Here is a 21118-nt window from a genome sequence, read left to right as displayed (position 1 = left end):
CAAGTACCTCCCACACTTAGATCCTGAGATGGAATCACTCACGCGTGGGGGGAGGGGGGGTGGCTGCTGGTGGGGAGAGGATGTAAGAAAGAAATCTAGGAAACAAAGAAGCACATCATCAATACAAGTCATGCAATAAGTTGCCTCATCAATAGTAGACTATGTTCGCACCAATATGATGCATAGTGTTTCATGTTAACAAAGTATTGATTGTTTGTTTGTGTATGCTTGGGCAACATTGAAACATCATAAAAAAACCACACACACACACACACATACATTTTGCCCTCGTGAGTCGTGCCCACACAAACTGCTGTAAAACATAATACAGTGTATATCATTATTTCTAAATTAGCCAATTATTAATACAAGTCATTATTAATATAATTAACATAGAATTCATTAATGTAATTCATAATTATTCATTCTAGTTGGGTTTTTATAACCTTTACAGGTCACCATGTTTAACTCATTGTTTTTATCCCCCCCCTCCAAAAAATGTTGATCAAATTAATTTCACAGTATTTGATTATCGTTAGGCTGAGATGGGCCAATGATTGGCAACAATATTGATTTTCACACATTTCTTTACAGTATCATATTTACATAAAACAAAGTCACATTCAAGGTCCTCAGGTGAAAAAAATGTCAGCTTCCCCCAAACTACTGTTAAAATAACATGTACTGTATTAATAGTTTCTGTCCACTTTAAATGAGTCACCTCTTTAAAATGACTTCTGCCTGAAATACAGGCAGCTTTAATATTTAGGGTCTTTTAGCCCTTTAAAGGCCAGTGTTTATATACTTGACTATTTTTTTATTGAAGAAAAAACAAAGCTAAAGCAAAAAGACACACTTTTTGAATCCAATGTCAACAGAGACACAGAGCTATCATTTCCGTCACAAGGCACCCTTGCAGAAAACGGTAGGAGGTGCAGAATTTTGCTGCATGCTTTAAATCGGGGAAAAAGGAGCGCCATCTTGTGGACAAATATACAAATGACCAAATCTTAACAGAAATGCTTGCAGTTGTTTGTGTGAAGATAAACGTGGGGTCAAAAATTTGACATATTTTGTTGCAAGAAACAAGTGTGTGAGCTGTGTGTAGTGTTGCCAATTTAGGCAAGTTTAAGGAAAATATATGACAAATCTCATTGATTATGAACATTCTCTGGTAAATCACACCTAAACCTTCATTCAATACAGTCAGAAACACAAAAAAATAAACTGAAGGACACATAATGTCCCCAAGATGTCTTCAGGGTTAAGGTCGCTAAATTCTATTTTTATTACAATGAGCCAAAAAAGGACAGTATTGACATGCTGATGAGGGTCACAAAGCATTCGGGGGCGTAAAAAATGATCCTGTTGAGTCTGTCAAGAACCACAAAGTTAACATTTCTGCGTACTATATGCTGCCACACACACCAGATTGATTTTATTTACATGGAAAGTAAAAGTTATTTATTTTTAACAATAGTCCACATAGTGGGAGTCTGAGGACAAGAATATGAAACTGTGATAAAGTCCATAATAACCACAAGCTGCTTTGAATTGGAAAAAAACAGTACAGTCAATTGTCACTGAATGAACTGTAATTAAAAATACACAATAAACAAATAATTTATGTCCATAAAAAGATACTCAGAAGCCTACTTGAAAAAGAAGCCTGATGAAATATGTACAAGTCCTTTATAAAAGAAAAAAGTGGATAAGATGCAAATGGTCGTTTTTTTCCTCCCCCGAGCCCATTAGCCTTGCTGCTGCTGCGAGAGGGCGCTCTTGTCCCGGCCGCTGTCTGACGGCAGCTGCTGGCTGATGTTGGTGTGCACAAAGTGTCGCAGGCCATCGTAGCCCTGTGTGAACACATACTCCAGGTACCAGTCCCAAGCTTTGGAATGCTACAACACAAACACACACCTCCAGTCATATCTTTAATCACACAATAACCTCTTAAAATATGACCCGTCTTACCTTTATGGAAGTGAGCTCCAAGACTTTTCGCTCAGGCCAACACTAATGAAGAAAGAGAGTATTAATTTCACACTCACAAAATAAATCTGGATGTTGCGGGTGCACAGAACCAAAAAAGTAAGTGTGATTGCATGTGTGTGCGTGTATTATTAAACATGATGAAAACCATGTCTCATACTGCAGCCATGAATAATAAAGCAGCTCACTTTGCTATTAATGTATGTTGTATGAAAGATACATTAATACCACATGGGTCGCTTTCCTATTGAGCAAAAGTGCAGCTGCACGCTGCTCTGTCACAGTCCTGGACTATATTACACATCCCATCTTTGGTGCAGTTTTCTTGCACCTCACTTATCACTTACTTATACCAGTTTACGTAGCTGGCTTGTATGTAGCTTAATTATTGACCTGCTTAAAGTTATGAAGGATGACAAAAATGTCCAGCAGGGGCACTAAGACAAGTAGGTTTAAACATATTGCTATGAGGATTGCCAATTGCTAATGTCTTTGCTAGAGATAATCTGAAACAGTCATACAAATGCATGGCTATCGACGACCTGACCGTATCCAACCAGGATACAGTATATCTCAAAAGTGGGCACAGCTGCAGTGTAGACAGCACTCGTGCAGCCCCAGGCTTTTGTGCGATACTTTCCCAATGTCACTTGCCTATACGTAATTTTTCTATCCTGGTGCTAGCTGCAGGAGGTGCACACACACCTTACTGTGGAAGTCGACAGCGTAACCCATAAAGGCCGGGTGGTGGACGAGGTCGAAGCTGGTCCAGTACTGCGGTACTTCACTCTTCAATAGCAGCTCCTCGTCCAGCTGCATGCCCGTGCCTCCCCTGAACATCTTGGAGTTCCACAGGCAGTTGACCATGTCGACCACATAGTTGTTGAACTCACGGAAGGTCTGGCGGCTGATGTGAAAGGCCTGTTGTCGAGAGCGCCAGGAAGCAAAGAGCAGTTTAACAATAGCTTGTGTTTGTTGTGTTGATTTATTCCCGCGCCACGTACTTCATTGGTTCTTCTTTTAAGCCAGTGGCATTTTTAGGTGAGGAATAAGGCTGACTGACACGTACTTTGAAACTTCAAAGCCTTTGTAGTTGAGGTTGAACTTGAAACGAACAACTTAATGTTTCACCTGCCGTGCGGTAGAAAGGTCACAGACACCGTTGGTTCTTTGAACAACTTAGCGAGATTTTAAGGGCTGAAGTAGTAGTCACCATAAAATGTAGACGTCATAGCAAAAGTAAAAGCTATATGAAAGAAATCAGCAAAACATTGCTTGGTGTTGTTTGACAATATATTTGTAATTGTGGTTGTTGCATTGCACGCTGTGGCTCTTGTATTAGATTCCAGTCAATTGTGGGTATGGCAGGTATGAGCAGTGAGTGCGTGTACAGAGACTAGTTGACGTTACCTCTGTGAGTTTCTCTTGACTTTTGGCTGAGGTCAGATTGACCTTGTACCTGATGAGAAAGACAAAAAACCTGCATGATAGGCTGTTGGAGGACACTTTGTTCTCAATGGCGTGGACAGAATCAAACGCTTGTCTTTCCCCCTTTTTAACTTTGGCAAATTAGCAGTTACTTTCGAGCTTTAAAGCTTTAACGCTCAGAATCAACATGAAAAAGGAAAGGGTTATATTATAGTACACCAGTTATACTTGCTCATTATTATAAATGATACACGAGTATGTACAGTAAATGCAAAGAGGTCTGCTCTGTTCCATCATCCAGTATACATACTGTAGCTCTACATTGAGGCTGTACCTGTACATGATGTATGCCAGTCGGTCCACACTGACTGAGTCGGTGGCGAGCAGAGCTGGGTAGAAAATCCCGGGTGGTGGCATCACAATGAGGGGGAGCCCATACTTCAGGAACATGTCACACACCTGCAGAACGTACAGCATAGAGTGCAGACAATGAAACACAGAGGACATCTCAGTGCTCCAAGGCATGATGTTTTAGCACAGACAGGTTTGATTGTTTGTTTTAGGGGTACATGATAAATATCAGACTGATGGATATCAGGAATTATGACATTATACCAATAAATCTGATAACATAAAAAAAAATAGCTCTAATAAAAGATCATTTAAAAAAACACTGCAATGAGGCGAGATTGCCTGTACTGTGCTGTGGGTGGGTTAGGCTGAGCGAATCATGTGATCCTTTTCTGCTACGTGTGATGTGCTGTAAACACGTGTCATAAACTGACATGGCTGAGATCATGAGGACCTCCCCACTGCCTCAGACAACTCGCGCACTGGTTGCACCAAACACTCGACAAACACTTTGCAAAAAGAGAAAGAAACATTGACCCTCAACACACCAAACCCCACCAGACACCTGAAACGGCAGCATCGCCACAATGTCGTCCCGATAGTCCACGAAGGCACCCACACTGACAAAGAAGCTGCTCTAAAGACAGCCCCAAAGAAATGCCCAGGGCCCGCTCCCATCGCCGCAGCATCCTCCACCATAGCCAAAGACACCGGGTCCCATCGGACAGCAAACCACTCCGAGCCATGGTTTGTACTTCTGAGCTGCCTCTATTTTTTATGTTTTGTTTCTAGTAGTAACGTCATATTTGGTAAGGCCAAATCTACACGTAAAGTTCATCAAATCCAACTTTGTATGAGTCATGTTTACCTCCAGGAGTACACAAACTACATTATTATTTAAAAATAATAGCTATAAAAAGTTATCGGTATCGTTCCTGAGAAACAAGAAGTATCAGTATCAGTATCAGTTTAAAAAAAATAAATCAAATGCATCCCTATTTTTTTCATTAAAAATGACCTACATATTTTTGGGATGAACAACAGTTATTGTCTTGTATCCAATTTATTTTGAATGATACCCAAAACAAGATGTCTGATGCAAAAGGTCATACGAGTACATATTCATCATCTGCTCTCTACCAGTCAATATTTTCAACCCATCCTCTTCGTTACTGTTCACAAAGAACAAGACACATAAGTTTGGAACTAAAGGTCATGCTTTTTGCACAGCTCCCTATCTTATCGCCTCACTGATCCTGCCAGTTTTCGATATGATCCATCCATTTTCTATACCGCTTGTCCTCATTTGGGTCGCAGGTGAGCTGGAGCCTATACCAGCTGACTTTGGGTGAGAGGTACGGGACACCCATGGACTGGTCACCGATCAATCAAAGGTCACATACAGAAAAACAATCATTCACACCTATGGACAATTTACAGTTTCTTTTTGTTTTTTGCATATTTGTCACATTTTCAGATCATCAAAATGTCAATGACAACACAACCGAAACACAAAATGCAGTTTTTAAATGAAACTTTATATATTATATATTATTAAGGGAGAAATAAAATATCCAAACCTACGTGAAGTGAAAGAAGAAAGTCAAGTTTTCACACAGTTGTGTTGTCATTGACTAATATTTAAACTTGATGATCTGATACATTTAAGTATGACAAACATGCAAAAAAATAAGAACTCGGGAAGTGGTCAAACACTTTTTCACAACACAGTCAAGTCCAAATTCAGCCTAACATGTTTTTGGACTGTGTGAGGCTGACACAATTTATTGGTATTTAAGTTTCTTATGTTCTTATTCTTTTTCCTGTGTTTTCTTTCTTTTCTTGGGAGAATGAACAGAATAAGAATTTCATTGCATAGCATAACTGCCTGTTTTACTAAGCATATGACAATAAAACTCTTGAATCTTGAATCTTGAACATACAAACCACTACGCCACCGTGTGCCTTCCGTGCTTTGCAATTTATTTTGTCCATTCTCTTTGAGGCTGGCAGCATTGTTCATTGTAACTACCATATTTTACGGACTAAGAATCGCTCTGGAGTATAAGTCACACCAGCCAAAAATACACAATGAAGAGGGGGAAAAAGTTGCACTGGAATATAAACCTGAGTGAAGTTGGCCCCCCACCCCACTCAAAACTCAAGTCAAATACACTGGGTTCTCTACTTACGAACATCCGACTTGCTAACATTCGGAGACACGAACGCAAGCTGACTGGTCTATATTTTCATGTATTTTGCCTTGTAGTAACTCCATATTTAAACTGCTACATGCTTGACCAGTAGAGGGCACTGTGACACTGCTAATGGGACCAACAGGGAGAGGAAGAAGGTGGGGAGAGAGTGTAAAGGAGAAATGGAAAGCTAAATTGTAGCTGTACGATGCAAACCGGACAGAACGTGTGATTAAAGTTTATGAAGAGTTAATAAGCCTGTTTAATTCTACACCACCCATAGAACACTACCTCTTTTAGAAGAGTCTAACAATGACGACCATTTGTCCTTTTTTCAATATCTCCTCCTCCACCACAACGACGTATGCTCGACCACTCCTCTTCAAAGGTAAATAACATTTATCAATACGTATTATTATATCATTTTTATTACTATTGTTTTTTTCATTAATTATCCTCGTTTAATATTACTACTGCATCCAAACTCATATTTACATACATACACATACACTGTATATGTATACACGTACATGTAGTACCTATATCATTGGTAATATTACCTTTTGTTCGACTTATGAACAAATCGACTTGCGAACGGTCGTCTGGAACCAATTGTGTTCGTAAGTTGGGGGCCTAGTGTAGTCTAATTTTTTTAGTGCTACGTTTGTGCTGTTTTGTGCAGTTAAAATGAACATTTATGCTGCTTTAGTTTTTGAGTTAGAATAGTTTATTTTATATCTCAAGTTCACCCAGGCCCCCCGACATGCTCAGAATGAAACCAAAAGTCTATTTTTTTAGTGTTTACATTAGTGCTGTTTTGTGCAATTAAAATGAACATTTGTGCTGCTTTCGTTTGACTTATTACAGTTTATTTTATTGGTCAACACAAGTTCACCCAGCCCCCGACATGCTTAGAATGAAACCAAAATAGTCTCATTTTTTTGTGCTACATTAGTGCTGTTTTGTGAAATTAGAATGAATGTATTGTGCAATTAAAATTAGCGTTTGTGCTACCATACTTTTTGAGTTATTAAATATGTCATTTTCCGGTGATTACATAATGAGGTGATGATGTCATCGCCACCCGGCATTCCCCGAATGAAACCAAAATAGTTTCATTCCTTTCATCTTCGTTCGTGCTGTTTGGTTCAAATAACTTAAAAGATTTCTCCGATGACGACATCACACATCTGACACACATCTTTCATAAACGTGACACTAATATGACGTACATTTCGTATCCTTGATACAAATACGACATATTTGTGATGTAAAAGGTAGATGACGTTGGTATGCACTTTATAACCATTTTTGACTCCTTGTTTGTTTCTAGACATTTTAAGCTATATCGTTCATTATTCACCAGACAACATGACAAATGTACATTTGTAGATACACACAAGTATTTGAAGGTGACTGCATGATTTTGAAAATTAACTTATTATTATCACATGATGCATTAAGTGGAATAGTATGCATGGTTTCGGTCTATGTTGTGCATTAGCAAATAATTAGCTACACAGTGTGATTTAGCATAGATTGCAAGACAAATGTAGCAATGCATTTTTGCATTAGCAACAATGCTGGGAATTTTTGAATTAACTTTAAACATACTTAGATTGGCCAGAGATGTAAGATGTGAGATGAGTAAGATTTGATTTGGAGGAAATAAATGGTGAGATGAACAGGTAAAACTGACGAAAATTGTTGTTTCAGACTTCTCATTCCACAGGTGTGTACTGTATGTCTGACCGCCACCTACAGGCATTGAAGCGTAGTCTTCTTAAATAAATGAACATAACATTTGCTTTGCATTGCTTTCTTTTTTAACTGCCATTTTAAACATGTTTTTGGTTGACACGAAAAATGAACAAGGAGGACGAAAGGAAGTTAAGATCAGGTAAAACCATTGTGAGTTGCAACCCCACTTTTGCTTGCTTTGGAGTGTTTTGACTGGATGACATCATCACCGGAGAACTCTTTTAAACCCCAAATTAAAACAAATGTATTCTATTTGCGCTAAACAGCACGAACGAAGATGAAAGGAATGAGACTATTTTGGTTTCATTCAGAGAATGCCGGGTGGCGATGACATCATCACCAGATTATGTAATCCCAGGAAAATTTATTATTTAATAACTCAAAAAGTATTGTAGCACAAACGTTAATTTTAATTGCACAAAACATTCATTTTAACTGCACAAAACAGCACTAATGTAGCACTAAAAAAATGAGACTATTTTGGTTTCATTCTACGCATGACTGAGCTGCGTGAACTTCTGTTGACCAATAAAATAAACTGTAATAACTCAAAAACGGCAGCGGTAACTAATTTATTTAATTAATTACGTTCCATTTTTTTGCGTAATTAACGCATACGCATCATGGCAAGCCATGGCTCTCTATTATTGACAGACAGCGGCACAGTGGCGCTCACCACACAGTCTGTCGCTCCTTTATAAATCTATTCTGACCTGAACACATCAACAGCAGTGCAATTCAAACACCATATATGTATTTCCAACTTTAAAGTAACTAATTAAACGTCTCTAGTCCATTCGTTATTGCAACGACACTTCCTTGTTGTCACTAGACAGGCCGCGAGATGCATTCACGGACACTCCGAACATCACACAACGTCTTTATTGTGGGTGTGTGTGTGGTCTAAATCGGGTCACCAACAAGGTGTGGCCGTGTGGCCACTCAGGACCACATGAGTCGCCGCCAGCCTGTTGTAAAGATAGCTCAAATAGTGCCACTTACTTGCGAGCTGCATCTATTTTTTTTGGTTGCTATTCTTGTTTAAATCACATTTACATGTAAACTGGAAATGACAATATATTTTTTAAAAAACACTTACAAAAATTGTCCAAAAGACTTAGTAGTGCCCATTCTATTCCTTTAAGTTAACATGTGATTAAATGTAGCTCCAAATTACAACACGAGATGGACACATGAATGCACCAAGGCGTCCGCGACCATTGAGAGTTGTTGTCGTTTTTGATGTTCAGCTAACAGTGTGCGTCTATCAACGTGAGTAACCTGGTTATTTATCATTCATTCAATGCTAGACGCTGTTTGCACCGTTATATTCTATGTGTTGTGTCCGTTAAGCATACAGCTGCCGAGCGTGTCACTAACTACGTTATTAAATTGTTAACATGCTATTTCAATGTGGTTAGTGTACTGCTGATAGCCGAGATGTTATGTTGCTGTGCATTTGTGATTATGTCTAGGGAGGGGTGGTCACTGTGTGTGACTGGCCAATCACAGAGCGTGAAAAGTGAGTACATAATGACAACTTTCCATCACGATTACGGATAATGATGAGCTGTACTTGTTTCATGTTCGTATTCAGCAAAAATGCATTATCCGTAACGGATACTAGTCTACAATGAGTATCCGGCTCATCCCTATAGCAGATACTGGCACACAGCCCGAGAGCACCCTCTCACGGCTGTCAGTGTGGAAAAAAACACATAATAAGTTGCTCCAAAGTACATGTTTCAAGACCAGCCTAACCATGAAAAAAAGTGAAATTTATAGTCCGGAAAATACATTATTTTCAGGTGTGAAACCAAAACAAATGTTGCTCTCCATGCTGAATCAAAGCCTACAAGAAGATAAGAGCGCAGCTATACATCAAATTACGGTATGTAATGTAGGGGCATGTGAGAAGCTACGTAACATACAATGGCTGCTCAAAAATTTGCTGGCTTTACCGTCTCATAGAAGTCCAGGATGAAGCTGAGCAGGAGGGAGTGACAGCTCTCAACTTGCAGTCCCACGGTGGCCAGACGGCCCACGAAGTGCACCAGTTCCTTCACAGAGTCCTTGAAGCCTGACAGACTCATGTTTCTGGAATTGGGGTCAAAGAAATCACTTGAAGTTTGTGAGATGTTTGAAGAAGGGACTACAAGACCCTCCAAACTCAAAAACCACAGCATCTAATCTGCAGGTTGAGTAGTACTCCACCACTCAGGGACACTCCGGGTGTCCAAACGTTTTCCACCAAAGCCTGGATACTGAAAAATGGATGCCGGGAGCCACTTTGATACATTCTGTGCATTCAAGATGCTAAAACCAGTCCAACATAGGTCAATATACGCTACGTTATCTGAACAAAACACTATACTATAGCGTTCTGTTATAGGTGACAAAGCAAATTAGTGTAATATTTAATAATAGTCGTCCCTCGCCACGTTGCGGTTTGAATTTCACCACTTCACTCTATTAGAGTTTAACATGTATTACAGTAATTAATAAATCATGCTGTTTCGTGGTTGAATAAGGCTTATTAGTTTAAAAAACTGCATATTTAAGCAAATTTTAAGTGTTTGCCTAAATCATGCATTTTCAAGCACTAAAATAGGAGCATTCAAATTAAGAATATAGTATCTACATTGGTCGCTAGGTGTTAGTAATTGTTCAGTGAGACAAGCATCACACTTGATTTAAAATTATTTAATTAATTTTAAATTACTGAATCTCACAACGGATAATAATAACAACAATAATAGGGGTACACAATAATTATTGGGCCAATATGAGGAATTATGACATGATACCAATAAATCCGATAACATTAAAAACTAATAATTAAAAAAACAACAACAAAAAAAAAAACTTTACAACACCTCCCCTGAGCTCATCTGTAAACACTCATGGAGTCGATCGTGTGGGACTTCTTGCCAGCACCACTACAACGGTGTTTTGAAAGCCTATAAAGATGTCACCAAAAAGCTACTAGCCACACTGAACAACCAGCCCTTTACCATCATTGAAGATACCAGCGAGTAAACCACTTAAAGCCACGGTTTGTACTTCCGAGCCACCGCTATTTTTCGGATGTATGTTCGCCAGCAAAATACGACATGATTGCCACACTCTGCATATACAGATAGATGGAAATAAGGACATACAGTAAGCTTCACTACTGATTTATGGACATGTGATGTTAGTTTACTTCGGTCTGACAGCGCAGTGGCTGGATCAGGACTTCAAACTACAGTTTTGTTAGTTTGAAAAAAATAAACATCCATTTCTAGAAATGGAACTGTTCTCAATTTTTGTGACTTTTATAGTAGTATCTATATAACTTAATATAATATAATAGTAGTTATGTCATATTTGGTTAGGACAAATCTACAGGCACAGTTTGTCTTATCCACCTTTGAGTCGCTTACTTCCAGGTGTGCCCATATTAATTAAAGTTAAAAGTTAAATCTAAATTTTTAAAGAATATTAGTTATAAATAAGTTATCGGTCTTGAGAACCATAAAGTTATCTGGAAAAGAAATATAATGTGCATCCCTAAATAATAACATAGTAATAATAACAACAACGACATGGGCTACTGTTGCGGATGTTACCCATGCAAAGCTGAAACTCAACTCTGAACCCCCGACGTTGGTTCCTGTCTGCCCTTCACCGCTCGGGAACGGATTTTCTGCGACACACACCAGCATATTTTATTTATGTCTTAAATGGCTTATTTTCTCTGAGTATATACTGGGTAATTGTAAGTGTAAAGGTGACTATAGGGATGTTATGTCATGTCTAGAAAGCTCTATAAATGTTAAAAGCTGTATTTAGAAGATTGTAAACAGGCTGTCTATGCCATAACTCTGAAAATATTCCATTTATAAAGAAGGAATCCTACTTTGCGGTAACTCGCTTATCACAGTAAATTGTATTGTGTAATGTACTCCAATGTAACTTGTATACATGTTCAAATAAATGAAACCATTATCATTACGGTCGGGTTTGGAACCAATTAACCGCAACAAACAAGGGATTACTTTCTCGTCAAAAATTAATTACATTTTTACAAACTGCAGAGGGCCAACAAAAAAGGAGCTGCGGGGCGAAAATGGCCTCCGGGGCCACACTTTGGACATCCCTGTTCTACGCTGTATTATATACACTAGCTGGTCAACTGTTGTTATCATCTTATATCTAAACATGTTGTTTTTTCATTCTGTGGTGCACATATAAATAAATGTAAAGATGTAATTACATGAAGGTGTGGCTGTTGAGACTGATGTCCAAGTCGTCCTCCAGAACGTACACAGAGTGCCAGGTAAGCCACTTCATCAGCATGCTGTTTAGACATTCCAACAGCCCGCACTGCAGACACACATACTCAAGTGCTATTAAATCGTTCTGAAAGAAGCGATTCCAAGATCCAGGGGTAGTAAACATAACAGGCTTACCTTGAAAAATGGTGAGGACGTGAAGTACAGCTGCATGAGGGGCTCAAAGAGAAGCCGTTTGATTTCTGAAGTGAGGAGGAGACGACATTTAAACATCAACTACGGCCAGGTTTGCATGGCTGACTCTTTATTCAAAACTGCGGTGCAAACCACACCAACAAACTGATGTGGGGGCCCAATTTTTTAGTTTTCAGACCAAGAATCTTTCTTGTCTCAGTTTAGAAACTAAACAATAATTTATTCTGCCTTTAACTAAGAGGTTTTATATTTTTCTTTATTCTTCTCAAGCTGCTGCACCTCCCTTGAAGCCCAGGCAGCCAGAAGCCAGACTGTGAACTATTACATCGCTACTATGAATGATAATACACATAATATGACATGACAGTGTGCAAGGCATTATTGTAAGTGCACATTAACTGCTTAACACACACCTTGCAACCTACCCGGTATTCCCGGTGTCAGCGTCAGTGAGTGACATGTGGTTGTTTTTCCCATCAAACAGCTGTCACCGTGTTTATTGTCCAAGCAGGAGCTGTAGTAATTCTACATTTCATCAGAGTTGTTTAAGATTAGTCCGATCAACCCACGTAGATGTTTGGACTTGTCTATATCTTTAATCAGGAGAGATTCTATTTACGCTTGTTATATTTGGCTGGGCACCAAGTTTAAAAGCTCCAGCGATGACTGGTTTCCCTTCATAACACACCTCATACATAGAAGAGACCCGTGTTGACAATTTAGCGACCTGGTTGCTACATTATATTTAGTGAGAAGGGGTGCGCATTAAACTTTATTATCACGAGACAGTTTTTTTTTTTTCTGAACAAGAAATCTCGTCACGTTTTGATCTTGGGAGATCTTGTGACACCCCTACTACGTCACGAAGTAAAAAACCTCCCACTCTCCATTTCCTAAAAGTTGCGCTTAGGTCGGACATCAATAGTAACTGAGCAGTTTTATTTTATGTTGCTGTTATTATACAGTGGTTAGTTTGTTTTACACTATGACAGCTAAGAACATTAAAATGTTATTTGTAGCTTTGCCTGTATAATTCATATGGGTTTTATGACTGAAACAGTTTCCATTATTTTGTTTGCGATTTTTTTTTCCCCTCCAACAAATCAGTGGTTGACCAGCATTCTAGGGCTGACCTTAGAGGTTGCACTATTTATACATTTGAGGAGAATAAAGAACCTTGGTGAGGGTGTCAAAGTAAAACCTACTGCTACTAGGGACCACAGGAATGTTGCTCAGCAGCCCGAAGATCTGCGGCCGTAGCAGGCATCCGTCCCAGATATTGAGGAATTTGTAGAGGAAAGCCTCAGAACTAGAAAACCCTTCCTGGTGGAGACATTGTGACAGGGCATTAAGTGAACGAATCAAAACAAAGACGACAGGAAGTGGATGGAAGATGCGGCTAACCTGGAGAAAGTGTTGCGTCAGCAGCAGCTTGTTCAAAAACTGCAGCGCCTCGTCTGAATTCTGCGGCACACCTCTGTCTCGACAAAACAAAAATTCTGCGACAGGAGATTGAAAGGTATAAAATTAAAAATGGCACCATCCTTCAGGTTCTCCTCACATGTTCGCTCTCTGAGCTCCCCTCTAACTACTTTTAAAATGCACACTGAAAGAATGCCAACTAGAGTCATGGGTTCAGCTGCAGGTTAGCTGAAATGTGGGCATCTTCCTCACGGGGGGGATGTCAACAGACGTCTCCGCCTTACCTTCTTGGAGAGCGCAGCCCAGCCAGAAGTTGAGGCGGAGGAGAGCCGACTCTTCCTGCACACAGTCAAGGTAGTGCAGGGCCACACTGGAGGCCAGCAGAGAGCCCATCTGAGCAGGGAGCTGTGGGGAGGTAAAAATGACCAAAACATAAGCAAGAGAATGTGTGACAAATCACAACCAATCGACCTAAAAGAATCAAGTATTCATGAGTCGAAAAATATATAAGGCAATGACAAATAAGACTTGAAAACTGCACCCGTGAAGTTACCTAATCACACCGCAAACACCCAATGACTGGCGATTCATCACCTTGTATTACCATAAAGTCTGCCTGATTCATGATTAAAATCAACTTAAACACTTTTTCTGCTACTTCAATAATCATTTGGTAGTAATCCTAATAACTCCAGCAGTAGGACATTCCTCCCATCAAGCCAGATAACTTAAGCAGTCCCTTATGATGTATGAACAGCTGCTCCCCACCCCCTCCCGTACGAGCACTTTATTAGCATAAGAAGTAAATGACAATGACGAGGACAGACAGCCGGCTAACGGACACAGCTCGGCTCGGCTCTCCAATCGCATCGTTAAGGCACGATGAGGAGATTCATCAGTGGTCGTTTGAGAGTTGTTGCATGTAAGCCTGACTGATTTACTGTGGCTGTATGCACAGGCGACCCCCATCACAACACGTCATGTCAGTGAAAAGGGTAAATTTATGTTTCATGACACAGTAGAGTGTGCAAGCCATAATAAATTACATACATTAGGACGTTTACTGAGTCTTCTTTAAGTGACTTCACAATTCGTTCCTCACAGTCCCCTATGGAACAACAAGGCAAATGATTTCCATAAAACACCTTATATTTGTTTCTAATAAAGAAATTACATGTCTCTGCTGAGTATGGGACACAAGTACTGTAGGCAGAATACAAAAAACGGAGGCATAGCACCACCGTGTGGTTGTGAGCTTGTATTACACACAGGTAAACTATAACTATGGCATGCTTGAGATCCATATTTATACAAATTTGACTTTTGAACATGGCTGCACGGCGGCCGAGTCGCTAGCATGTTGGCCGCACAGTCAAGAGATCGGGAAGACCTGGGTTTGAATCTCCGCTTGGAGTTGTGTGGAGTTTGCATGTTCTCCCCGTGCGTGTGTACTCTGGATTCCTCCCTCATTCCATATTAAGTGAATTGCAACTCTAAATTGTCCATAGGTATGAATGTTGTTTGTTGTTTGAAGGTTGTTTGTCTATATGTGCCCTGCGATTGGCTGGCAACCAGTCAAGGGTGTACACCGCCTCTCGCCCAAAGTCAGCTGGGATAGGCTGCAGCATACCCCCGCAACCCAAATGAGGATAAGCGGCATAGAAAACGGATGGACTTTTTAACAATGTTATAATGGTAATGTGTCTCTAAAGGTTGTTTATGAGCACCAAACGTGACAGAAATCCATCACTTGTTTGATCCACTTTTGAGAGAAGAGGTGCTGAAACAGGTTTTCATGGCATCATGAAGGAAAAATCTCCTTTCTCATGGACATGATACCGGTTCTGACCCGCCCCGAGCTAGGTGACCTGCCCAGCATATATGGAAACCTCACGGATGACAGCTATGTCAAAAAAGCAGGCTTCGCTATACCTTTTAAAATAAAGCCTGGAGCTCAGCCAACTATCCCTCATTATTAGCGGCCAGATTACCTCTATGCGGTGCATATTCTCCAAAAGATGCTCAAAGGAGCGGAGCTGCACCAGGGGGACCAACTTTCTGCCAGAGGATGACCGCTCAGTCTGAGAGTCCTTATCAGGCGCACAACTCAGTGCTGGCATTTCCAAATGACAGTGTTTCTGAAAGTCCAAGCACAATTGAAAGGATGAAGTTCAATCATTTGTAGCCAAGGCATTTACTCTTACTGTAAATACAATAATTGACATGATAAGAGTTACCATTCAGTTTACTATACATTTAATGATCTTTGTGAATCGCATTTATAATCTTCAACTTTTATAATCTTCATTACCCTTTTTCTGGAGTTGGGATGATCTTTAATTGTGAGGGTGAGACCAGTGCTGGGGGACACCAGTGTGCCATTCCTCTTCTGGACAAAAGTCAGTGTAGATTTCCAAGGATTGATGTGATTCTTAAAGCCACTCTGGAAATAACGACAGTAAGGACTTTTACTTTATTTCACCAGTGCTCCTGCCCTGGGTAATGTCCATGTCACATAATTGCACTGACAACGGCCAAATTATAAAGTAAATCTGCACAATCTAATAAACAGTATCCAAAATTGGTGATGTGCTTTTTTATGCCTTATTAAACTACATGTTAGAATGATAATCTTAGTCTAGGTACATTTTCCTAGATCACAACAGATTGTGCAGGTATACCTAATAAAATGGCAATCTATGTCAAGATAACGCCAAATGATATACAAACCCTCATTCTGGATGGAAAAGAGAGTGTCACCAGCTCAGGACAAAACACTTTGTAAAGGGAGAGCAGGTGTAGAAGGAAGGGCTGTCTTCCCTGTGAAAACAAAACCAAAATGCCACACCATTACCATCTTCAGATAGCAATAACAAAAAGGTACAAAGAGGGACAATGCACAGCACGCTTACCAGTTTGGACTGTAGCTCCAGTAGCTTTCGGACTCGAAACACTCGCACTACAGATGAATTGACAAAGAAAAGATAACTGAGTACAAATGAGAGATGAGGGAAATAAACAATAAGTCAGGTTTCATGTACCACTTTGCTTTGTGGTCAGGAGGTACAACAGGTGGCAGATGAAGGGGCACTGAAACAACAAGACAATACAAAGTGACTCAGCAGTTACTGGCAGCCCACTCACATGACTGCAACACAAACATAGCAAGAACCCTACCAGGTTTTCCTCTGTCACAAAGCTGAAGATGAAGCCATAGACGGCTGTCAGTTGATCCTTTGCATCCATCATGTCAAAAATGGTCAACACCCACTTGATGAAAAGAACCTGCAAATTGTACGCGAGCCTATTAAAAAACAAGCTTGCATGCAAATAATTTTCTCATAAAAGGTGGCCAGTTGCTGTAATTTATTCAGTGGCAGAGATTATTACCCCTTTATTAGGGGTAAGGCATTTACAGTCGTCCCTCGCCACATCGAGCTTCGAATTTTGCAGCGTTACTCTATCAAGGTTTTTCAAAATATACAGTATTATATAATAAATCATCACTGTTCCATGGTTGACTACAAGCTATTATAAGTACAAAAATCAGCAAATTTCAGTTTCAGCAAATATTACGTACTTTTGGCCTAAATTATGTATTTTCAAGCACAAAAATACGTACACCGTATGTATGGCTATGTAAGTCATACCAAGGTGTCTTATACTGTATTTGTATTTTAGTTCATTTAGTCATTTGCTACTCGGGTGAAGAGAGGGTGAGAGCTGTCAACCGATGACTAACTGGTGGTGAGTTGGCTCCCACAGTGGGGGAGGACTCTGGTCAGACCTGGCAGGCCCAAACACATTGTGAGGGTCTGCTGGGAACGTCTGGCAGAGTCCGCTGTCAGAAGGAGCTTCAACCATGTTGCTGGTGTTGAAGTGGCGGACATTGAGTCCGAATGGGCCGTGTTCTGTGCCACCATTGTCGAGGCGGCGGATCGAAGCTGTGGCGGTAATTCCAGAACCCCTTGGTGGACACCAGTGGTGAGGGATGCAGTCAAGCTGAAAAAGGAATCCTATCCGGCCTTTTTGGCCCATGGGTCTCCAGAGGCAGCTGACAGATGTTGTGGACCGGTGGAAGGAATACTTCGAAGACCTCCTCAATCTCACCAACACATCTTCCAATCAGGAAGCCTGGGGACTCGATGGGCTCTCCCATCCCTGGGGCTGAGGTTGTCAAAAAACTCCTCGATGGCAGGGACCCGGGGGCAGATGAGATCTGCCCGGAGTTCCTTAAGGCCCTGGATGCTGTGGATGAGTCTCGGTTGACATGACTCTGCAACATTGTGTGGACATCAGGGTCAGTACCTCTGGATTGGCAGACCCTCTGGTCCCGCTTTTTAAGAAGGGGGACCAGAGGGTGTGTTCCTACTATTGTGGGATCACACTTCTCATCCTTCCTGGTAAGGTCTATTCAGGAGTCCTGGAGAGGAGGATCTGCCAGTTAGTTGAATCTCGGATTCAGGAGGAGCAGTGTGGTTTTCGTCCTGGTCGTGGAACTGTGGACTAACTCTACACTCTCGGCAGAGCCCTTGAGGGTGCATGGGAGTTGACCCAACCAGTCTACATGTGTTTTGTGGACTTGGAGAAGGCATTCGACCGTGTACCTCTGGGAATTCTGTAGGGAGTACTTCTGGAATATGGGATACAGGACGACCTAATTCGTTCCCTGTATGACCGGTGTCAGAGTTTGGTTAGCATTGCTGGTAATAAGTCGGACCCATTACCAGTTACTAGTGAGGGTTGGACTCGGCCAGGGCTGCCCTTTGTCACCGAATCTGCTCATTACATTTAAGGACAGAATTTCTAGGCGCAGCTAGGTTGTTGAGTGGATCTGGTTTGGTGGCTGCAGGATTGGGTCTCTGCTTTTTGCAGATGATGTGGTCCTGCTGTTTTCATCAAGCCGTGGTTTTCAACTCTCACTGGATCGGTTTGCGACCGAGTGTGAAGCGGCCGGGATGAGAATCATCACATCCAAGTCCAAGTCCATGGTTCTAACCCGGAAAATGGTGGAGTGCCATCTCCGGGTTAGGAAAGAGATCCTGCCGCAAGTGGGGGAGTTTAAGTACCTTGAGGTATTGTTCACGAGTGAGGGAAGGATGGAATGCAAGATCGACAAGCAAATTGGTACAAGGTCTGCAGTGATGCGGACTCTGCATCGGTCTGTTGTGGTGAAGTGAGAGTTGAGGTGAAAGGCAAAGCTGTCAATTTACCGGTCGATCTACATTCCTACCCTCACCTGTGGTCATTAACTTTGGGTAGTGACCGAAAGGACAAGATCGCGGGTACCAGTGGCCGAAATGAGTTTTCTCCGTAGGGTGGCTGGTCTCAGCACTGCCACCCAAGAGAAACTCTGAGTAGAACCTCTGCTCCTCCACATCGAGAGGAGCCAGATGAGGTGGCTTGGGCATCTGGTTAGGATGCCTCCCGGACGCCCCCCCGGGGAGGTATTCAGGGCACGTCTGACCGGTAGGAGGCCTCTGGGAAGACCCAGGACACGTTGGACTGGCCTGGGAACGCCTCAGGATCCGCCGGGATGAGCTGGACGAAGTGGCCAGAGAGAGGGAAATCTGAGCTTCCCTCTCCCTGGCCACCCAACCTCGGATAAGCGGTAGAAGATGGATGGACGTTGGTATGTACTATTCTCCACTGGTCACTAGCTGTTAGTAATTAGTAATTAATTAGTCACTGCAAGAAGTCCCAAAAGTAAAAAAAGAAACAGCAACAAGGAACTATTCCAATACCAGCACGTCTGAGACCCATATTAAGTCTTATTTTCTATTATTATGTCTACTAAATTGGGTAATACCAGTGTAAAGGTGACTGTAGGGGTGTAATTTCATGTCTAGAGGGCTCTAGCAGTGTTAAAAACTGTATTTAGAAGGTCATAAATAGGTTTCTATGCTCTACCTACAAACATATTCCATTTATAAATGGGGACTCCTATGTTGCAGAAAGTCACTTATCACCACAAGAAACGAGGGATGACTGTACTGGTGTATTTGTACAAATGTACTCCAGCAAGGAGTACATCTCTGTATTTTTCTAATTCCTAACTCTTTTTGGGTCTGATGTAATGTTTTGCAGCTTTCATCTTTCTCCATACCTCTTACACGCAACATTTTGTTTTTAAACCTCAGCTTTACAAATGCCATGACTGTGATAAAGATGCCTGCCACAACACATGGTCATTGAAATAGTCATGGTAAGGGGTAATACTTGTTATTTTTTCCTGTGGAAAAACAGCAGGGCATCTATTTGAGGTAAGGCGTCCGCTAACCTGTGCACTTATGGGTATTCTGGAGACACCCAGCCAAGCTACGGCTCGAACAACGGCCTCCTGAGGCACCACTGTAGCAGGGATAAGACACTTGAGCACTCGGGAGCACATACTCGGCCCTGCATAACAAAGAGAAAGGCTGTTTTTAATTCCGAACTCAAATCACATCATTGGCCTCCACAACGTACCCATTCGAAGGCTCATGGCAAACTCCAGCATCACGATGATGGCATCCGGGGAGAGACCTTTAGAATACGCCACCTTCTCCACCAACACCAGGTTCCTCTCAAAGTCATCATTACCAATCACTGGAGTCCCTGCCTCAACTGGATGCGGGAGATGAGCATTATATTTACTATGAAACTTGAATATAACGTAGGAGCACCCGTGTATAGCCTGTCTATAACTGTACAACTGATTGACCTATATGTAAAAAAGCTAGCAAGCAACTAGAAACCAGAGACGTCATATGGTCTGTTGTGTTGTTTTTCTCAGGAGGTGGACGATTAGACAGCAAACCAACATTGAATACCATAGGTTATATCAAATTTACGTTGTCAATTTTATAATTCAGTGTAAAAATATAGTACTCCTACCGTCGGAGAAATACTTGAGGGCCAGAAAAAGTGAGTCCCCCGCCTCATTCTTCCGTCTTTCTATGTCAGCGACTCTCCAACTTCTGCTACTGCTGCGATTGGACACAGACTGGTCGTTAGAGGACAATTCGTTCGAATCCGACGACTCCGACAAATGTACATTGGCTTCCATGTCTACATTGCTACAAGAACATGCTTTTTAAAAAAAAGGCTAGCGGACAGCACAACACGTCCTCGCCTTTCGTCATTCAAACAAAACTCAAATACTTCGCGCGACCGTTTGCTCTGCGCTTGCGTAGTGCAGCACATTCACACGCCGCGTTGCATTCTGGGTGACGTAGTGCGTAAAGACAAGCTAAGATGGCATTTTGGCAATATCACAGAAAGTGTTCTATTTTTTTTTTAAATACGACTAATTTTAAATACACTAGACTTGCAAACTCTGACATAAAACCCTTCCCGGTTTATAATCAATTATGGTTCTCTGTGCTAAAAATGGCCAAGCCTTTGTACTGTACTGTATTTAGATTGTATTTTTTTGCAGCATCTTCCAGACAAAACACAGATGTCAGAAGTCATCTTTTATAAAGTGTATTTATAGAAGAAAAGAGTACTTTTTCC

General features: G+C 41.2%; 1 protein-coding gene across 1 annotated transcript; it reads right to left on the bottom strand.

Moving 5' to 3' along the window:
* Positions 1–887: 887 nt before the first annotated feature.
* Positions 888–20745, bottom strand: cenpi (centromere protein I). The gene is made up of 20 exons (XM_054791355.1): positions 20498–20745; positions 20090–20227; positions 19902–20020; positions 16799–16906; positions 16663–16711; positions 16534–16580; positions 16352–16441; positions 15933–16064; positions 15613–15759; positions 13906–14026; positions 13604–13698; positions 13405–13522; positions 12182–12246; positions 11986–12095; positions 9689–9824; positions 3755–3879; positions 3403–3451; positions 2698–2913; positions 1975–2016; positions 888–1901 (listed from the first exon to the last, which is right to left on the bottom strand). Exons 1-20 carry the CDS (start codon positions 20667–20669, stop codon positions 1752–1754), a joined length of 2229 nt encoding a protein of 742 aa, XP_054647330.1. The 5' UTR covers positions 20670–20745; the 3' UTR covers positions 888–1751.
* Between the last annotated feature and the right edge of the window lie 373 nt (positions 20746–21118).

The sequence above is a fragment of the Dunckerocampus dactyliophorus genome, chromosome 11 (assembly GCF_027744805.1).
Source record: "Dunckerocampus dactyliophorus isolate RoL2022-P2 chromosome 11, RoL_Ddac_1.1, whole genome shotgun sequence".
NCBI classification, from domain to species: domain Eukaryota; kingdom Metazoa; phylum Chordata; class Actinopteri; order Syngnathiformes; family Syngnathidae; genus Dunckerocampus; species Dunckerocampus dactyliophorus.
Note: the sequence above shows the minus strand (reverse complement) of the source record. Positions and strands in the feature narration are given on the sequence as shown.